We start from the raw sequence: 21,324 nt of genomic DNA on the forward strand, positions 1-21,324 counted from the left end.
GTGATTTCAAGTAGACCTCCATGCATGGGGAAGCAGGATATATACAGTAGGATCAAGAAATTCTCCACATGTTTTAATACAAGAAAAACCAAAACTAAAGTTTAGAAAAGTGAGCTTGTGACCGGAAGGTTGCCGGTTCGGTCACTGGACTGGCAGGATTAAATCTGAGTGGGACAGGTGACAAAGCAGCCCCCATTAACACCACTGTGGTGCCCTTAACTCCAGCTGCTAAAGTGGAGTTGCCCAGCTGTCACAGGTCAGTCTGAGGTTGTACTGGGCGGCTTCCAGGTGTGAACGTGTAACCATGTGAATGTGAACAGGGCACCCCTGAAGAACAGAGGGGGCCTCTCAGTGGACCTACCCTGAATAAATAAAGGTTTATCAAATAAGTTCCATGGCAGATAATTATCACTCTACTCTGTAGTTCCCTAAGCTCTGCAAAATGTTATAGCATCTTTCAGCTTCTTGTTTTTGTTTCATCTAGTAAGACTGTACTCATTATCATCTTTCAAGAGGCAGTGGTTTTCAGTAAAGAAGCTTTGAGAACCCCACTGTACACTACCTGCTCAGCACCAAATAGGCAAACAAAGTTTAGCAAAGTGAAACATGTAGCAGCTAAAGAACCAGATATTTTTCTCAAGAGTTGGTGGAGACCAAAAACAGAGCTAAAAGAAGAGTAACTACTGAACTTCCTGTCAACCTGTTCACTCGAGTGGATGCGTTAATGTTGCTCTGTATCTGCTGGATGTGTAAGTAGACAAATATTTGCTAACAAGTTCATATCAACTTATGCAGTAACATCAGTCAGATATTTTCCACTGACTTCAGGTGGCTCCAAAATCAGTTAATGCAGGTTTAAGGTTTTTCCTGGAAACCATTGCCAAATTCAGGCACTGTGATTTCAGCAGATGGAAATAACAAATGACAAATAATTCATATATGAATTTATTTCACCAATATAAGGGTGGCTGCTTTCTATTAGTTTCAGTTTGAAGCAGGAAGCAGGCCTCGAAGCCCTCCACTGCCCCTGTTGTTTCAATATGCTACACTAGCTTATCACACCAGCCAGCTGGGTCAATACTGCATGCGATACACGGAGGCAGAGACATACACAGATTCCTACTGCATAGTATCTTTGCATGTCAGACGTGCACAACCCATACAGTACATTATTTTTAGTACAATGCCTTATCTGACTTTTCTTGTGTTCCTCCCACAACTGGAAGGAATGTAAGCAACTGTAACTGGGTTGTTGAGGTTGAGGTCTTCACTGATACTGATATTTACAAAGGTAAGAGGTCATTTACGGGGGGGTGTCTACTTTTCTGTAGAACACCATTTATTATTCAGAGGGGCCTGTCAGCAAGAGAACATCACTGAAGGAGTGATGTGGAAACAGACGTTTCCTGAGAGCTGGGCATTAGAACCCAGAGTTATTGCATGCTACTTCTTAAGCTACAGATGCACACCACACCAAGGTTTTTATCACACAGGCTGTCACTGAAAAGGTTATCTTCCAGCTGATCGCCCAGCACTGACAGGCAGGACTGAATAATGCAGTGAAAAGCTTGTGGTCAGTTCAGTACATTTCCTGACAGCAGATATATTTTCTGTGAAGCCTCAAACTACGTAATTTACCTATGACCTTTCACAGATTCTTCTTTCCATGCTCTCTAATGTTGCTTGTTTGACTTACTAACTAAGTGCTACATGTGCTTTACCTGCTTGTGATCAGCTGGAGAAAGCACAACAAAGGCTCGATTTGTGCAACCAGCTACCTTTGTCAAGGACGCCTCATCTAGTGTCACTTAGCTGTCAAGTAAAAAGGAAAGACACACAAAGAAATGGCATAGTAATGTGTTTGGCTAGAGTGTGAGGGCTCAAATGATATCACTAGACTTAGACTTACAGTATGTCCACTCCTACTGTAGTCTCTGTTCCATTATATAATTTGGCTATTTGAGATGGTTGAAGGGGAAAGCTCAGCTAGTGATGTGTGATACCACTTATCGTGCATAGAATCTCTTCAGAAAGCTGTTTCTGAATGACTGAGCATGATTTATTTGGAAAATACAACTAAATACACTGTAATGACTGTAATAGTTTATTAATGAGCAGAGTGTATCTCTTGAATAATGGTCAGGCTTCCTACAGCCTACAGGAGACCCGATACACCAGAGCGGATAAGTTTCACCACACCTGTTCAGATCATTGTTTCTTCCTTCTAGGTCCATTAGACTCTAATAAGTAAAGTATTGTCATGTGTCTCTATCATGCTAAGAGGTCCTTGGTTAAAAGTAAGTAAAAAAAAAAAAGTTTGTTCTGAAATGATGGCGGTATCTATGCTGCACTGATGTTTGTACAACAAAACAAATGATACCAAAAGCCTTTCTACAGCTACAAACCGAGCAGTGTGTGACAGCCGTAGATGTTCAAACCGCAACAAACGCAAGCCCTCAACATTTTATTGGATTTGTTGTATTTGAAGTCCCTTGTCTCTATGAAGGAAGGAGTAAGTCCATGTGTGTGCTGCCATTCACAGCAGCTACCAGACTGAGGAACAGTAATTACCTGAATTTGATACAGAACCCAACACCTGAAGCTCCATAGACAAACACTCAACAACAGGATTCAAAAAACACAAGGTCACTTCCAGTCTCTCGCTGTGGGGTATCACACCTGCTGTGGTAGACAGGTTAAAGTGTCTTAGCTAAAGTGTCACGTTGCAGTTGTGGTGAGCATATACTTTCCATCGTTTTGATAGATGCTAGTGAACAGGGGCAGAGCTAGAGAATTTTGGACGAGGTGGCTCGGCTGGGGCACAGACTCAGAGATTGGTGGCACATTTGAAATACATGTAAAAAGTAAATTAAACCCCCCTGTTCTGTTAAATAATGAACCATACATTATCAGACTCTGAGGGTGGCCAGGGGGCCCACCCCTCAGCTCCACTAATGCTGGTGATACACATAGCTATGACGGTACAGTAAACAAGGCAGACCTTTTATTTTCCAGTGAATTTATCAACATGACACAAAAGCCATTCCTAAATGAACTGATATACATAAAAAGAGGAAAAATGGAGGCTGCTCACATCATGTCACTGATTAAAATGTCAACAAGAATAGAGGCAGATGGGTGAGAGAGATGCATTGTTCTCCAGACATGTCTCATTCAGTACCGTCTGCTCTTTAGCAAATAGAGTGCAAAGCAAACACACAAGCTGTTTAAATCTCATCATTTGCATTCAAAATGAGATGTGTGCATTCACGTACACAGAAGAAAGTTTTAGGTTCAGTCATGTGATTGGTGCCCTCACACAGAGTTTAAGATGCTGGGTTTCTGAAGCAAGTCCTGGAGTGGTTTATAGAGATAATCCAGATCTTGATGTCAGACTGGCTTGTCTGGGAGTGTGGTGAGAGGTTTCCTCATGTCCCCACCTGTAATAACAGTCATATGTTGATCAATTAGCACAGGGAGATAAGATCCTGTTTTTGCTTTGCTGTGATCTTCTTACCTCTCTGTTCACCAGTCTGGACCGAAAAGAGAGCAGCTGTCGCATTAGGGATGACTAAGGGACCAGTGTGTGTGTTACCAGAACCAATGCAGTGACAGAGAAAGTGTCATGGGGAGTCTAGTTAGATTACTGGATCAACAACAGAAAAACTTATTCAAACCAAGACAATCATTTCCAACTTAGAACATGAAAAACACAAAGTATTTCTCTTTGATACTTCATAAATTTTGTGTAAAAAACAAAAACACCAGCATGAATTTAGAGAGGAAGCTGTAACATCGAGGTATTTTCCACAGCTGAGGAGCTGGAGGAGAGTTGTTCTTTAAGGGTGTTTACACAAAGAGATTTAGAATGACAATGCAGAAGAGGTGTGGTTGTTAATATTAAACAAAGCGTTGCTGATCCTAATGAGCCAGAGCCTGTGAGAAGTGATGAAGCCACCCTAGTGTGTCATCCAGTACAACACCACCAGGTTTTCTACCTTAGTGCTGTAATGGCACTCCTCCCCCAAGGGGCTTCTATAAATAAATATGCTGTCATACACACACACACATGCTTGCACTAACTTGTACATTGTCCCATTCGGTCTCTGGCTTTCCTTCAAACATGTTTTCTACTTTAGTCTGTTTTTTTCCCCACTCATTCTCTACATGTAGCACATGCACACGCATACAATATCCTTGAACAGACACACTGACGTTGTAATTTAGTTGATTGCTTGTGGTGGTCTGAAGGCTTTTCACTGGACTACTGTCATCTAGTTTCTCGACTGTCACAAGTATATTTCTTTTGTAAATCAGTAGAAGGTACAGGAGAGGTGTTCTTTTATACAAAGGGGGAGTAAGTGTGAGGGAGCGAGAGAGAATGAGGTTTAATATGAGACAGACTGGCACATAACTGATTGATGTGATAGCAGAGTGTCTGTGGTGACAGCAGTGGTAAGAAGGCTGTGGTTTTACAGTGCATACTCACTGTTGTCAGATAATTTAACATTTATTTAAAGGCAAACACAGAAATGCAATTAAATAGATCTATTTGTTTTACATTTTCAAATTTAAAGAAAGAGTTCTACATTTTGGAAAATATGCTTATGAGAGGTAGACAACAATATAGACACCACTGTGATTTACACCAATCAGACGTAACATTATGACCACTGACAGGTGAAGTGAATAACACTATCTCATTACAGTGGCACCTGTCAGTATGTGGGGTATATTAGGCAGCAAGTGAACTATCAGTCCTTGAAGTTGATGTGATGGAAGCAGGAAAAACAGACAAGTGTAAGGATGTGACTGACTTTGGCAAGGACCAAACTGTGGTGGCTGATGACTGGGTCAGAGCATCTCCCACACTGCAGGTCTTGGTGGGTGTTCTTGGTCTGCAGTGGTTAGTACCTACCAACAGTGTCTAAGGAAGGACAGACAGTGAACCAACCACAGGGTCATGGACGCCTGTTGAATGTGTCTAAACAATCTCTAACTTGTCCTCACGACCACAGTTTTCTCTCTTTTCACATATGTTTTTCACTGAATGGTCGACACATTTGTGCTCTTCCCGACAGTGTAACTATAGAAGTAAACTGATTCAGAGAAGATGCACAGTGAGCTGCAGAGTGACATGAGTGCCAACCAACTGCCACTGTAAATTATGTGTGCACAGTATTAGATGAGTGGTCATAATGTTATGGCTGATCAGTGTAAATACAATAAATACTGTATAAAGCTGCTGCTAAGATTAGCAAAAAAGACTGGAAACTGAGGAAATCCCCTATCCAGGCTCCATTTAAAAAAAACAAAAGCCACCTGTCCACACCTCTGCAGCTCACTGATCATACTAACACATTATATCTTGTTTGTTTCATCCATACAAAAAACTGAAGTTGCAGTTTTACACAGGGGTTACATACCATGACTTCCTCAGGCCTGTGGTGGTTCTCTGACAACTTTACAACAATTAAAATATACTGTTTATAATAATGAATGTGCTTTAGAGGTGCTTGGAGGTTGGTTTTGTTATGTCCAGACATGGCTAGGTTACCTGCCTCCCCCCTGTTTTCATTCCTAAAGTTAAACTAAACTAACTGGTTGCTGGTTCCAGCTTCATTCTGAAAAAGCACATATTAGGTAGAGTGATATCAATCTGCTGCTGTGCACTCAGTGTCTGCAAGTTTTACTGCAGATAACATCAGGTATCATACAGTGCAAGGATAGAACTCACAATAACCTCTTCACCTGCAGACATATATTTCAAATTCTCTACATTAAGATTCCATACTAAAAATGAAATTACACAGACAGATTAGGAGACCTGTTGTGATACGCTACACTCTACAAATGCTTGTGTGTACTGTATTAACAGTATATACCGTATGTGGGTGTGTGCATTTATCATACTTTTCTGAAGAGACAATGGAAGAGAGGGAGATGATGTGGAAAAGAAAAGCTTTTCTGGGTCAACACAGCAAAGAATTGCAGCTACTATTTCTGTTGTAGAAGTGTCAGCAAAGCACATCTGGGCTCTGCTGTCAATCAGCTGTGTTTTATCCTTCAGGTCGGAAAGTTTAAGTTGCCATGTCGGGATGCAAATGGGAAAACAGATGCCTCACCAGGCACATCAGTCACCCGTGGAGTGATGTAGAGACATTTAAGGGAGAAGAACAAAAGTCTAGAATCCAAAGTGAACATATGGTGATGTGATAGAGAATTAAAGGTCACATCTCTGTGGTGTTTGTATCCTGATATTGATGGGACTGGCTGAGATGGAACTAATGTTAATTTATCATAATTACATACAGGAGAGGTGCTTTGGTTAGCGGAGTATAGAGCATATGAGGCCCTAGAGATCATCTTAGTGCAACATGACTCTGTTTTCCAGGATGACACCACAGAGGAGGTCTCTGAGGAGACTGTACACCTCCTCAGGTAACTCACCTGAAACCCTGTGGCCGCTCAGCACATTGAAAGACTTCCACATGCCAGTGTATCTCGGTAAAACAGGTTTTAATGCTGTCCTCGGTATACTGTACTGTGCTACTGTAGACTCAGAACCAGTGTAGCTGCTAGTCTGTCAGTGCAGAGTGGGTGGATTGTGTGAGTTTCACTCACTATCCCACTAATCTCCAGGCAGCAGTCCCAGGAGTCCCTGTTCTCCCCACTCTACTGCCAGAGCCTCAGCCTACTCACCGCTCTCATTTCTCTCATGCCCTTCTCCACCTACCAGACACTAGCCACGAGCACATCACCTTATCTTTGCCTGATGTGAGATATAGGCCACAGAGATGTATATGCATGTACATTGGGGTGGAACAGGAAGGAAAGGAAAGGAGAGGACAAAATGTGGGTCACATGTTGAAGGTTACAAAGTTATGGAAGGCGAATGGGCATAGAGCCCTGACGTGAACACTCTTAAGCAGTGCTATTAATATCAGCAACGTGCACACCACTACTCTGTCTTTCTTTTTCCAGTTTGTTGTAAGACCTACATGCTTAGTTTACATGGTAATGAACACTACTAGCACAAGTCATGGCCACATGAGATGTATGTGCTGCTGTAGGCTCAAAATAATTGGAAATCTATTATCTGGCTCATTATGAATTTGACCCCGACCTCTCAAACTACCTCAGGCAGCTCCACCTCCCAGAAGAGCAGAAGCTGAGAGTAGACAGGTCCTGCGTAAACTGAGCAGCATTATGAAAATTGAAAGGGTTAGTGATCTGTGGGAAACTTGACTCCCTTGCCATTACTTTAACACATTTGTGGTTCTAGATGCAGCTCGCTTGAGAACAGACATACACTCAACTGGGACAGTTCGGGAAGTCTGACTGTATGAACATCCCATGAGTCGGACCTGAGGCTGTTGGATGAACAAATCTATTAACTGATTGTAGAGCTGAAATTATTTATAAATCAATCAGATGGTTAAGTGACAGGCGAAAAAACCTGCAATTTTGATAAGCACCATGTCCCTTCAGTAATTTTTTAAGTCAAAGTTTGATAAAATTGTCTCATTACAGCTTCTCAGATTATATTATTATCTTTCTTCCCCCCTGTTATATTCAGGTTTTGTTTGTATTTTTGGGTGAACAAACCAACTTGTGCAAAGACAAACAATAGACAAGAAAAAGTACACAACAAAGCATGAGCACTATTGACAATTATGCAGCCAAATCTTATTCAATCAGTAATGGAATAAATAACAGATTAGAAGCTACAGTGCCATGTGTTTTATATTATGTAAGTTATAGGAGTTGTACTACACACTGACATATGGCCTCAGTCATTTGGTGATGAAGCAACATGTCCAAGTAAGTTTTTATCTTATTATGTCTATTTGCAAGACAGCTGGTCAGCGCAGTATGTTTGCAGCTGGACAGGGCTTTGAGAGAACGAGACAAGAAAGCTTCCTATTAGAGCCTCTTCATCAACACGCTGCCCAGATCAAGATCATTGTTAGGCAGAAATCCCAGGGGGCTCTCCCATGGAAACCTTGGCTCTAATGCCAACAACAGCGTTGCCAAATCTCTAGGGATTTCCTTTCTAATCATCACATGACCTCTGAGTCCAATAGCAATAGTGCTTACAGAAACGATTGTACACTCAGAGAAGAGGTCTGGTAAGTTGTTATGCTGCAGTGTTGAAAGACAAATGTATTTCAGAAATGGAAAATGTTTATGTAATGAGGATCATACAAGATGTAACAAGGATAAAATCAAGGATATGTTTTGGGCATTTTTTTGTGTTTATTATGCAGTGGGTCACAGAGAGTCTGACGTGAAACAGGGGTGACAGAGACACCAAAACCACTTACATAGTTATCGGGACATCCCTTGTCCATTAGTTAAAGATCTACACACTAAGGTTCATAGTTCAAATAGGACAGCCCAACTTTAATAAAGATTATTTAATTTGGTTACTTGTGACATGAAGTTGTTTAACTGGGATATGTAAAGAAGAGTAACTGAGCGGTGGTGCAGCTGAGGAACGTAGGACTGCTTTGCAAGTGTCATTGAGAAGAATGAAAACAAACATTAAATTCAGAGATTTAAGTCTACCCACAAAATTTGAAGCAATTGCACTGGTTTGGAGTTTAGCATGAAAAGAGAGGGAGATGAATGAACTGATTTGGGAATAACAAAAGGAAGAAGTTAAATGGCTACAGAGAAATATAGCTGTGTGTTAAGAGTAGGCCTGTTGCTACCCACAATTTCACTACTCATGGCTCTGTAGGTTAAAACTGTCCTAGCTAGAAGGGGCCTTCATTTAAGAAGAAATCTGACTCCACTTTAAATCAATGTCCCAAGAGGAACAGAAATGTGAATGCATCACTTTATTGATTCCTGCAGAATCATGGAGGGATGCTCTCTGTAAGAACCAGAACACCCTGCAGTCTCTCTTTAACACATCAGCCAATGCAGTTGTTGGTGGGCAGGGCACCAGCTGCACTAGCAGGCAGATTAGTAATGGGAAGGATAACAGCTGCAAATTAAAATAGCTCCCTGACTGATCTCTTTCATACAGGGAGCACTGTGGCTGCCCATTGAACAGGCAGAAAAGCGCTGTTTACTCAACCTAAAGTAAGGGCTGATTGTTAACAGGGTCTGTGTGTGGTGAGAAAATGGAAGTGAGCTTAGATTAGGTAGATTAACACACAAAATGGTGTCTTGAGGAAAGCACAGTAAAGGCTCTCCATGTATGGCAGTGATTTGCTGGGCCATCATTCTTGACTGTCGGCCAGTTTACAACAGGTCAGATGGATATAGGCAACGTGTGGAGCATCATGTCACTAATCTGACATGTGTTTGTAGCTCTCTACTTCAGCTTCATGCTTGGAACGTTTAATTGAGTCCACACATTATGAGGCTATTGTGTTTTTTATTTTTAAAACTTGATTGACTGCACCTCCACAAATCTTCCCAGAAACAAGTGTGTCTGTGAGTCTGTCTGCTGTCTCAGCTTCAGGATCGTGGGGATGACAGCAGCATTATACACATCCTTCCATAATTTAGAGTTTTGTTCCTCTTGCAAATCATAGTCACTATCACTCCAACTTTATAGAGTTGGGAAACTCAGCCCTTCCAGACTGGAAATCAGCAGTGTACTACAGGCAGTTCTGGTTCTGTGCTAGCTGCTAATGATCTGCAGTCATTTCTCATTCCGACAGTATTACGAAGACAAGATTTAGACTGGACACAGGGATCAAATAATTACACAATTACAGCCACTAACCCAGATATACAACTTCTATTTAATATCTTTATATTGGCTGTAAATATGAATACTGGCCCACCAGGAGCTCACTAAAAGTGAGACTGGATCATTCTTGTCTCTGTCATCTATACAAACTCATCTTCTGCTCTTAGGAATATACACAACATTTGTGGCCATGCAAAAACTGTAAAAAAAGAGTAGTATATTAGTATTATATTTGTGTTAAAAGAAAAGTATGTCCTGGAAACTTGACTATCTGTGACTGCTTTCAAAGTTGATCCATTTTTTTTCCACACACACTTTTGACTTGGCTTTTCTTGGCTGTAGTTAAGGTTTTGAGCATGATGCGAATGTTTTATCCATTATTGCTTCCATGAAATGGGCACTTTGAAGCCCCTTTGAAACCATTAACTATTATTCGGGGCTGTACAAATAAACTCTGAGTACTTAAACTTGCCTTGTAGCTATAGCAGTGATTGTAGTATACACTACAGAACTGTGTTTATGAACCCTGTACACATTTTGTTGTGTAGTTCTGAGAGTGTGTTGTTCAGCTCCCATATATTCTTTTATTCACATCAATAATTTAAGCTTTTAAACTTAATACTTAGGAACCAGGACTTGATCCAGTATTTGGATCAAGAAACTCCTGAAACAGAGTAATTTTAATTTCAATTTGTCAAAACTTTAATGAACATTTCACTATAGATAGATACAAGTATCAATCAGGACTGGTATCAAGTTTTTTTAACATTATTGTAAGTGGGACTGAACATGGGCTTCAGACACAGATGAGGAAGCAGGCTGTCAAATACACTTTCTGTGATGTTTAGAACTGATGCTGCTCATGCACTGGTTTATTCAAATCAAACATCAACACTGGCTCCCTGATGCCTGAGTTTGCTGAACTCTCCCCTCAGCGTACCCAGAAATCCTCAGCGTGTGATCACATGTTCACTGGTCTCTGTTTTGTGTGTCCTGTTTTTATGAATGCCTGGCATGTAAATGTTAACCTTTATATGTACTGTATATGTGAGAGACAGAAATGAAGAGGCTACTGGAAGATTGTTTTCTTTCCTCCACTGTAGTTACAGCATGATACTTAACTGATGGACCTAGCCCTGCTTCAGATCATCATGTGCAAACTCCTATCCTGCTCTCTTCTTCTTTTTAAGATCATCATGTGCAAACCCTGGTTCAGCGAGTCACACAGGTCGCAAGCAGCTGCCTGCATTTGCCATATGTTGTGTCATCTAGGCATCATGACAATCTCTGTCCACTCCTTTTACAGCATGACTGAGAGACCCCTGAATTTCACTGTAGTTTACTGTATTGTATGCAGCATACTCCTATCCTGCTCTCTTCTTCTTTTTTACCCTGTACTGAAAAGCTCCATCACAAAGTTTCTTGTAATGAATGTTTTATTTTGTGTCCCATGCCTCTAAGCCAGGGGTGCCCAAAGTGGGGCCTGCGGGCCAAACTAGGCATCTTAAACGAACCTGGGAGGAAGAATATTTTTTTACGGATATTAATTCTAAGGCGGTCTGCTTAATTTGCGGTCAGTCTGTCGCTGTGCTAAAAGAGTACAATATCCGCCGGCACTATGAAACGAGGCATGCAGCATTCTCAAGGTTCAAAGGTGAGGCACGGAAGACAAAGACCCGAGAGTTGTTAGCTAAACTTCGCTCACAACAAAACACGCTCACACGACCCTCGTCAGCCCAGGAAAGCGCAACACAGGCCAGCTGTGAGATTTCAGCTCTAATTGCCAGGAGTGGACGTTCATTTTCTACAGGGGACTTTGTTAAAGAATGCTTATCCACGGCTGCAAAGCTAGTGTGTCCCGCTCAGGCAAGAGCTTTCTCCCAGATCAGCCTCTCAGCTAATTATTACGGAGATGTTTGACGACATAAAGGCCTTTCAGAGAAAACTGCAGCTACTGTGTCGACATCTGTCAGCAGGTGAGTTAATGTGATCATGTGATGCAGAGGAACAGAACTGTCAGTTGTATGATATGTGGAATATGACATTACTAGTGAGTGAAAATTGCAATATTTATTGCATTGATAATTATTAATTACTTTTTACTTCTTTTCAGGAAACCTGGCTCACTTCCCCAGTCTGAGAGAGGTAAACCTGGTACAACAGAAACTGTCTGAATATGCAACACTTGTCAGCAACCTAGACCTGGAGTTTGAAATGCGCTTTCAGGACTTCAGGAAGAATTCAGGTGACATGGAGCTGTTTTCCCAACCCTTCAGCACAAGTGTGGACTGTGTCCCTGATCACATTCAGATGGAGCTGATTGAGTTTCAGTGCGATTCAGAGCTGAGGAATAAATTCATGTCACTGAAACTGAAGGACTTCTACACACACGTCTCACCAGAAAGGTACCCAAACATTAGGAAGCATGCACAGGTGATGTTATCTCTGTTTGGCAGCACCTACATTTGTGAACAGACTTTCAGTGTAATGAACCTTAACAAAACCAGGCTCAGAAGCACTCTGACTGATCTACACCTGCAGGACGTTCTCACCCTCTCAGTTAGTCAGCTTCAGCCTGACATTGAGAGGCTGGTCAAAGCCAAAGACCAGCTTCATGTGTCTCACTAATAGTGTCAAACTGCTGCTGTTTGCTGTTCATAAGGACATGTATATGGACATAATTTGTGGCTAAATAAAGATTTATTTGCTTTGTATTTGCTTCCTGTTCTTTGTACAAAGAGTGAAATGTTAAATACCTTTATAATAAACACATTTCAATCAGAAAGTGCACCAGGAAACCCCCCCGCTGCCGCCGCCGCCACCGCCCACCCGGCCCTCAGCCCAGTAACACATTTTCATTTTGGCCCTCCGAGGGGAAATGTTTGGGCACCCCTGCTCTAAGCTCAGAATGAATGTCATCTTTTAAAGGTTAGATCCCTCTAAACTGTTCCCATTTTAAATGTCAGACTCTGCTTCTTTTCTTTCTCCCTTTCTTGGTGGAGGACCGAAAACTTACTGTGCTTTATTACTCTGTTTCTGTAGTTGATCATTATTTTACAACTTCGTTATAACATTTCATTGAGGGTGTTAAAGAAAATGAGTCTCTGCTAAAGTTTCTTTTCTGCTTGTTGCCTTGGGGTGCTTTTAGTGCCTGTACATTTCAACTGCATACATTATACACTGTACCCTACACTTCAGACAGCTTTTCCTCTTGGTCTCTTTCTACATTATGTATCTCTGACCTCACTTTTCTGCTGAGGATGAACGTGTGTCTCAGAGGGCTGTGACCTCCAGAGTTCCACAGAAATATGCTGGGCAGGGAGACATTTAGTGATGTGATGCTAATGTAGGAGATAGTGTATGGACAAACACAAAGAGAGAACTGTGGTCTTTGGTGGTCAGTCAGTGGGTTGCTTGTTCTGTCCATCCATTCCTACTGAATCATTTAAGAGGAAACTGGCTCACAGTAGGTGTTTCATTTCGACAGAATGAAAAGTAGATGGTTTATGTTACGTTTTATGTTTGAGCATTGGTATTAAGTGTGTAAGAGGAGTTTTTGTAAGATTGATTTGTTATGTGTAAAGTTTAACTTGACTACTCAGCATGCACGTAATAGAAGAGTAGGTCAAGAAAAGTAAGATTTGGAAGAATCTAGGCATTCTGGTACAGTGTGTTTGAATATCTAGTGCTGCGTCAGCTGGATGCTTAATTCTCCAAGGGAGGTGCTGATGCATGGATGCTTTGAAACACGACTCTGGGCCGGTTGTGTCTCTGAGCATTCTGTTTTTCTCATTACAGATTTACACAGAGGAAGCTGATGGTGTTGAATAAAGCACAGCTGCATTTGCCATGAGGTGTTGCAACTAGCCATTTGCTAATCATTCACATCTTAAACAGAATATCTTCATGCTCAGACAGCAGAGATTATGACAGAGACATGCACTAAGAAAAATGTAAAGTCACCATGAAGGAGATGGTGAAGAAGGAACTAGATTCTGCCCAGCATCTGGTGGCGCAGCACTTTCTATAATTGCAACCTGGTGAATTTGTTGTCATAGCTACACTGAGAGGCGGTTCTGCCTCAGTGGGACCAGTTAAGATCATTTTAGTTTTGATGTATTAGCAATTTCACAGGAACATACAGCGAGGTGAGACGTGACAGACCAGAGCTTCTCTGGTGCAATAATGGAACTGTCAGAGAAGACATACAGTACCTTAGCTGACACTGCTGGAGTGCAGCAAACCACTGCTTCCATCTAGCAGTGTAACTTCAGCTCTCAACTGACAATGTATTAAAGGGCGGATAATGTTGTTAACCATCATATTAAAGATGCAGTCTGACATTTTTGAAAATGTTATGAGAAGACTGATATCACTCTTACACATATACTGTACTTTAAATATGAAGCTACAGCCAGCAGCCTGCGAGCTTAGCATAAACACTGGTAACAGCAGAAACAGCTTGGCTTTGTCCATAGGCCTATCAGCACCTCTAAAGCTCATCAATTAATAGGTTATATCTATTTTGTTGAGTCTGCCACAAAAAACAGGCTTTGCACATCTAAATCGTTCAGAGTTCCTTCTATTCAGTTCTCAGTGTGTTTATAATCCAGAGACAGATGTTTCAGCTAAGCCTTCTCTGAGCAAATGGCTGAACTATCTTAATGACTTGGGTGTGCAAAATCTTTTTTTGTACATTTCTGGGCAGTAGACATTTAACAAAAACAGTATTGTGCCCAGTCAGAGAGAGAGAGAGAAACAAACAGATGGATGGAAATCCACCTTTGTTTTGAGCTCAGTGTTTATTTTTATTCTTACCTGTTGACAGAGCCAGGCTAGCTGGTTCCCTCTGTTTTAAGTCATTATGCTAATCTAAGCTAACTGTCTCCTGACTGTACCTTCATATTTAATGGATTGGCATGATGATCATATCTCATCTAACTCTAGACAAGAAAGTAAGTCCAAAATCCTAAAATTCTCAGAGTATTCCTTTAAATGCTTGTGTTGAATGTCACCAAATGTCCAGCACTGAAACTGTAGTGTCCAATTGATATGGCACTATGTAGGACCAAGAGCAGCAGCTAGGCCTCTCCTGTTTCAGGTGGTGTTCACAGTGAGCAGCCCAGGAAACTCTCTTCACTCGGTGCTGACATCCAGTAGTGTCACAGGAACCCAGTGACAGGTGATCTTTATGGTAAACACCGCACAGAGCCACTGTATTACAGAGGGAGGTCACAGGAGACAGGAAAATTAGGGAACGTTAATTAGCTGTCATACGACACCAGATCTGTGTGTGCTGGCGTGCTTGCATTAGACTTCAGTTCCAAGAAGAAACCATGTGATGAAGGTTTGCACTTTGTAGCCATGGAGATGGTGGGTGATTAAATAAGCATATCACAGAAAAGAGATATTCCTTTTCATCTGAATGGTGTCGAGTGTACAAAGTGACTTAATCATTTGCTTTCATTCATTCATTCTCAGGAATCACTTTCTCTGACAGAGGTCATTAACTTCTTTTTCCTCATGTAATCTCCTGACCTCTGTTTGCATCCTGCTCATAACCTGCCTTAAAGCTAATAGTGTCTTACCACTCATTTCCTGGTATTGATTACATCCTTTATTTGCAATTAATTGTGGGCTCACTTGACAAATTGACAAATTAATTACACCATCAAAACCTGGTAGCTTTCTGGTATCCTCTTGTGTAATGAACACACCAGCATACCTATAATAAAAGATGGAAAAGAAACAAGGGTTTTATTATGCACTATGCTGCCAAATGGACTCTCAGATTTGGCAGTGATTCAGCATGATATATTTTGTCCTGTTTTTCATTTGCCTGCCAACACTGCTGCTAGTTTTAGAGTAAGCAAAGACCATGGCAACAAGATACAGCTGGAGTTCCAGTCTGCATCAAACAAGTATCAAGAACAAAGCCAAATTTTTAGTACTTGTCATTTTCAGCTGATGTGTCCTCACTGAGGGGAGGTGTGATTGTGCTGTAAGCCACGAGTAGTGACGATGAACTGCATTTCAGACCCACGCGCGGTATATCAGAACCGTACACCTCAGGATCACAGGTGTTTTGTTAGTAGGCCTCAGCCATGTAGGCCTACTGAAGGCGCTCGCAGCAAAAATACAGTAGAATATATATAGCATAAGTGATTTTATTTATCTTTATGAATACATTTAATTTTTTTACTGTATTATTTTGTCATACACATAACTATGCAAAGCCTGCGTGGACTTACATTACAAAACATATAATGCTTTTTAAAGGCTTACATATAAAAGAAAATGGGACTCACATTCTACTTCACCCAGATCACACACCTCACATTTCGTCATACTGTATGTAACATATATACACATACAACAAACTGGTAATAACTGGTAAATACTTATATACAGTACATTTGGTGTATTCTACTTATCTGCATACTACATGCATCATAGGGAAGTATAGTTCCTCTGCAGAAACACTCTAACACCCATGTTACAAATTTAAAAAAAAAACTAACACATGGAGAAAAGTTAACAGCTGCTGGGTGATTTCTGGGGATCAGAGAACAATTTATAGCTTGAAATCAATAGTCTTACATCATGATGATAATGTGGAGTTAGAAGCCTCCATTGCACTGCCAGTAGAGCAGCGCCTGTCTGGTATTTTATCACATAATAATCTTGGATTAGTCTTTTATTTCATGTTTAAACTGACTTATTCTATATGAAATTACTCAGTCAAAGGGAAGGTGATATCTGCAGCTGCAGTATATCACACATGAAATAGATTTGGTCTTAAATTCTTTAAAAGATTTTGAATAATCTAGCACTCATACAGGAGAAAAAAGATGACACGGGTGTTTCCAGCTGTTTCGAAGTCAAGGTTTTGTGTCTCAGGTGAAAGGCCAATGGCAAAAGCACAGGTGTTTGTCAGAGGGTACAGACACTTAGGGTGACAGTGCTGGTTTGTACATCAGCCACAGGAGAGCAATCTGTCATCTCCTTTCCTCACTCTGTCACTCTCTTATTCTGCCTCTATTTTTCACAGTGTCACCTCGGTTCCTTTTTTTCATCCTCTCACTTTTTCCTCTGCCATATGAGCAAAAATATGTCCATGTTCTCTAAAAATACAGATCCTTGGCCCATAAGAACATCTGCCAGCATCAAATGATGAACCCGAGTGCAGCGAGAAGTTGCACATACCAACATGCACACATTTATGTTGTCTTTTATGTTACTTTCAAAACATTCTGTGCAATTACAGGATTAACACTAGCATTAAAATCACACATCATCCCCAACCATTCAAATAAAATATCATGCTTTTTTGCCAGTAACAACTTTTTGCATGTTGGATTCATGAGGACTCAGATAAAAATAATACGTCATATAAGAACAAACATCCATGCTCAGTGCACAAACACCTAACGCCCTGCGCTATATGCCTTACCGTTTTAGCACCACCTTCACACTTCCAAGAGGACACATCCTGTGCATAGCTGCAAGCTCAGTAATCCATCTCTCTGCCTCCTCCTCAGCACACAGCACAGGTTTCCTGCTATGGGACAGAAAAGGTTTCCAGGCAAGGTGACATGAGGCAGATGAGGTGGAGGGCACATCTGTGTGGGACACAGGAGGTCTTGTCAATGTGGGAGATGCTTCATGCCCATCTGGTTCAGAAGCATATGGGAAAGTTAATTTGGGCCCACCTATGTGTTTATTCCTGATGTAAAGTAGTTAATAATTAACGTTGTCTTTGTTGCTGAAAAATAATTCAAAGCAGGAGCTCTCCTGGCATCCGCCACAAACTGCTTGCTACTTTTGTTGTTACTGCTCATTTATACATATCAGTTTTTGAGCTTTTTGATTTTTTTTGGCTTTTCTATTTAGGCCATAACGTCTGTGTTTTAAGAAACACAAAATAAAATGATGCTTTACTAAAATAAAACAGAATTAAAGTGACATAAACCCTACTACACTGATCAACTCACAGTAGCAAAATAAATAAAAACAAAGAAGCTTTATGCAATTTAAGTAAAAATATAAACACTATAAACAAAGCATCAGTGAATGACAGCTGACCTCTCCATGATGTCTGTCTGATATCCTTTCGCTCACTTCCCGAAGGCTGAGCAGGATATACGGTAACTGTTGGTCCTGACCATTTGTTTAAATGGTCAAATATATTCAGTCAGTCAACATTTCTGTTCTGAATTTCTCTGTCTCTAGTATCAGTAAGAAAAGCCTGTTGCCAGTTGTTTTAGAAGGTTGAAACTTTCAACAAGCAGTAGCCTGTCGATGGGTTAGCCAGTACAAACTCATGCTTTGCAGCCAAAGATTGTTCAAAAACACAAAATTGTATTTTAAGCTCTGAAGAGCTGAACCAGACCCACACAGTACATGATACTGGTAGAGTGGAATGTATAGGCTGTTTCTGAAGGATAAATGTGGTGATAGTATATATTCATATTTCTCATCACTCTCATATTAAAACACATCAGTGTGAAAATGGTGATGTGTTCCTTCAATATGATGAAAACGGGCACTGTAATTTATCTTGAGTCAGTTCTGCTGTAGTAAATACTCACTAGAACATTGAGTTTGCAATTCTGATGTCTATTTATGACAGTTCCCAAGAAATGTGCTATTGTTCACTACCGAGTGTTTGCTAAAATCTAAAGGAAACACAGTCTTTTTAAAGAATGAAACTACCAGGGGCAGATCTAGAAAATGTTGTATGGGGTGGTCAGGCTGGTCCCTGTAATAGGTTTGAGACCCACAGACACAGAGTAGTAGGTACGCTAGGAAGCACTGCGAGACCAATTTATACATAGTTGTTTTTAAAGACATTTGTTGACAATAACAAACATAAAATGTAGAACCTATGTAGAACCTTCCAAGAAGATGACTGTTACCCTTGAGAGTAAGTGTTTACAGCTGCAAAAGGCGTCTGCCTTTTTGTTCAGTGAAGAAACAATTCTCCACATTGTTTACAGGCAGCATAGTTCCATTCACCTTTTCACCAAAGCCTCTAATAAGAAAACAAAAACACATATCCCACATAGGGAATTACAGCAGCGCCAACGCAGACTCCGTAGGGGGAGTGTCAGCTGTCAGCGCACAGGCCCAGAAAACATTTATTGGCAAATCAGAGTAAGAAGTAGTACAATAAGAGGATTAAAGATACCATCTTACACTCAACGAGCCCACAGAAAATAAAGTGAGTGAATCACCGTGTGACATAATCCCTCCATTGATTCAGCTCATGTGGTGAAAAGGGCAAATCCAGTTACGACAAGGACAGAACAGAAGTGAATCAATATTTCACACAGCATGACGTAAGGGAAAACCCTAAATACCAGACAAAGACTTCTGGCAGCTACAGTACGACTTTGTTCATCATTTATACTCAAAGTTGTGCTTCTTTTATTTTTTTCATGCATTCCTTACACCACTGTATAAATCTGACTTTCTTCACTTTGGTCCAGCTGCTCTCTCCTTTCTGTTTTATCTTTTCTCCTCCAAAAACATCACTTAGTTTTCTCTGCTGAGTGTAACCTGGCTACACACTCCCAACCTTGATGGGCCACTCCCTTCTCTGCATGTTTATACTATAGAAACTCTCCTTTGCTGTCCATCCCTCCTGTGATCAGGCATGAAGCAGAACTAACCTTGTGTGGTGGCGCAGTATGAAAACTAGGCTACCTCTCTGCAGTCCGTCACAGCCCAGCGAGCACACACACACACTTTTATCAGGACAGGATAGTTCGCACTTCAAGAGGATATTAAATATTTAGTACTCTGCCTCCTCAGAAGGCTTCAGGCTAATTACTGAGCTGGAAGTGAATATGTGTGTGTTTGTTGTCAGTGAGTGCACACCAGCAATCCTGATCTGATTCATCTCCAGTTTTATACTTTATGCAAACAGGAAGTGAGGCAGGCTGTCCCCATGACCTCAGTGCTTGTCATTAACAGCTAATGAGGTAACACAGCACTAACGGTAACCCTCTTTAGCTCTGCATCTGTGTCTTAAAGTTCTTGCTGTCTCGCAGCTGAGTAAAAATGCTGATGTTCAATTTCCTTATTTTTGAAACAGTGTTGCCCTCACAAACAGAAATCAAGCATTGCTTAACCAAGGAAACATATTGATATCTGTTACAAAGCTCAAACTGGATTCACCTCATTCCCATGTGTCACAGATTGTCACAGTGCTGAGTGTCCTCAGCAGACACTTCTCTCTCTCACGCTATCTGTCTCTGTGGTGAGATCACATCCCTGTAATCTCCTCTCTGGCTGATCCCAGCTGGCACACGACCGTGGTGGCCAGGGAAAAGGTTAGTAAGAGAGAGAATTTGATGGGAGGTGGAGCTCATCAATGAACCTAGGTTCAGTTTCAGTGCTGTCTTTTGGATTCAGTGTGATTCGTTAACCAGTGCATCAAGCCAGATTAGTCTTGATCTAATGAGTGCAGCTTCCACTGGATGGCTCATTTTAGAACAGAGGCTCAATAGTCAGTGCCTCTCTGCTCTCTTCTCTGTTTGCTGAAATGCTGTGGCTAAATCTATACACACGTTATATGATTTCTTTTTCCTATAACTCCTGAGTTTGAGGTTTCTGATAATCTTTCTGACCACCATATGCTCAAAAACACAGAAATTTGTGAATCCAACTCGTACCTCTTACTGTTTAAAAGGACAATGGCTTTTTTCACTTTTAAGGGAACTGTTATATTCTCTTGGGTATGTTTATTCAGTAGCAAGAAATCTGCCTCTGAGGGGTAGTATTTTAGAGTTTTCATCCATCACTGGCTGTCTCTTGGGTTCCAAACCAGGAGGCAGGCTATTTCAGGAAAAGGTTCTAATAGAGTTTACATTTTCTGTCTGCCCTTTAATGCACTTTTTCAGCTGAACCATTTGGCTGCTGAAGTAGAAATGCCCTTACTCTCGGGTGTTTCTTTTGTCTCTTATATGATCGTTCCTCAGTCCTCATTCCGCCTTCATCCTACAAGGACATTCCAAGTCTCCTATATTGGCTGTGAGAAGCAAGGAGGCATGGGCGAGGATACACAAGAGCATTCTTTGTAGAAGTCTTTTATGAACTAATGCAGAAATCATTTGGCGATTGTACACTCCAGATGAAGGATTGAAGGATCCATGTTGATAATAACGTGTTTCCTCCAGTCCTCTCTCCTGGCATGTTTTCCTTGCATTTTTTCCTCACATCTTATGTGGCCCCCTCCTTGAACCGCCACCTTATTGTGGTGGAGGGGTTTGAGTACCCGAGTGATCCTAGGAGCTATGTTGTCGGGGGCTATATGTCCCTGGTAGGGTCTCCCAAGGCAAGCAGGTCCTGGGTGATGGGTCAGACTAAGAGCGGTTCAAAAGCCCTTTATGAATAGATTAAAATCAAGGACCGTGACATCGCCCGGCATGGCGCAGCCAGGGCCCCACCCTGGAGCCAGGCCCGGGGTTGGGGCTCGAATTCGAGCGCCTGGTGGCTGGGCCTCCCCTCACAGGGGCCCGGCCAGGCTTAGCCCGAACGAGCGACGTGGGGACGTCCTCCCGTGGGCCCACCACCTGCAGGAGGATCCGTAAGGGGCCGGTGCACAG

At 41.4% G+C, this 21,324-nt stretch overlaps 2 protein-coding genes across 2 annotated transcripts in view; both read left to right on the forward strand.

Moving 5' to 3' along the window:
- Positions 1 to 21,324, forward strand: part of LOC109964530 (potassium voltage-gated channel subfamily B member 1-like) — a 40,397-nt gene that overhangs the window by 9,271 nt on the left and 9,802 nt on the right. The gene's annotated exons all lie outside the window — the stretch shown is intronic.
- LOC109964531 (general transcription factor II-I repeat domain-containing protein 2B-like) lies at positions 11,208 to 12,552 on the forward strand. The gene is made up of 2 exons (XM_020607902.1): positions 11,208 to 11,688; positions 11,826 to 12,552. Exons 1-2 carry the CDS (start codon positions 11,625 to 11,627, stop codon positions 12,338 to 12,340), a joined length of 579 nt encoding a protein of 192 aa, XP_020463558.1. The 5' UTR covers positions 11,208 to 11,624; the 3' UTR covers positions 12,341 to 12,552.

This window comes from Monopterus albus, unplaced genomic scaffold, assembly GCF_001952655.1.
Source record: "Monopterus albus unplaced genomic scaffold, M_albus_1.0 scaffold89.1, whole genome shotgun sequence".
Taxonomy (NCBI): Eukaryota; Metazoa; Chordata; class Actinopteri; order Synbranchiformes; family Synbranchidae; genus Monopterus; species Monopterus albus.

Bases quoted from the DNA above. Each gene is read 5' to 3' on its own strand.
- LOC109964531 (XM_020607902.1), top strand. From the start codon at position 11,625: ATGTTTGACGACATAAAGGCCTTTCAGAGAAAACTGCAGCTACTGTGT. The intron at 11,689-11,825 runs GTGAGTTAATGT...ACTTCTTTTCAG, and splicing joins GTGTCGACATCTGTCAGCAG to GAAACCTGGCTCACTTCCCC.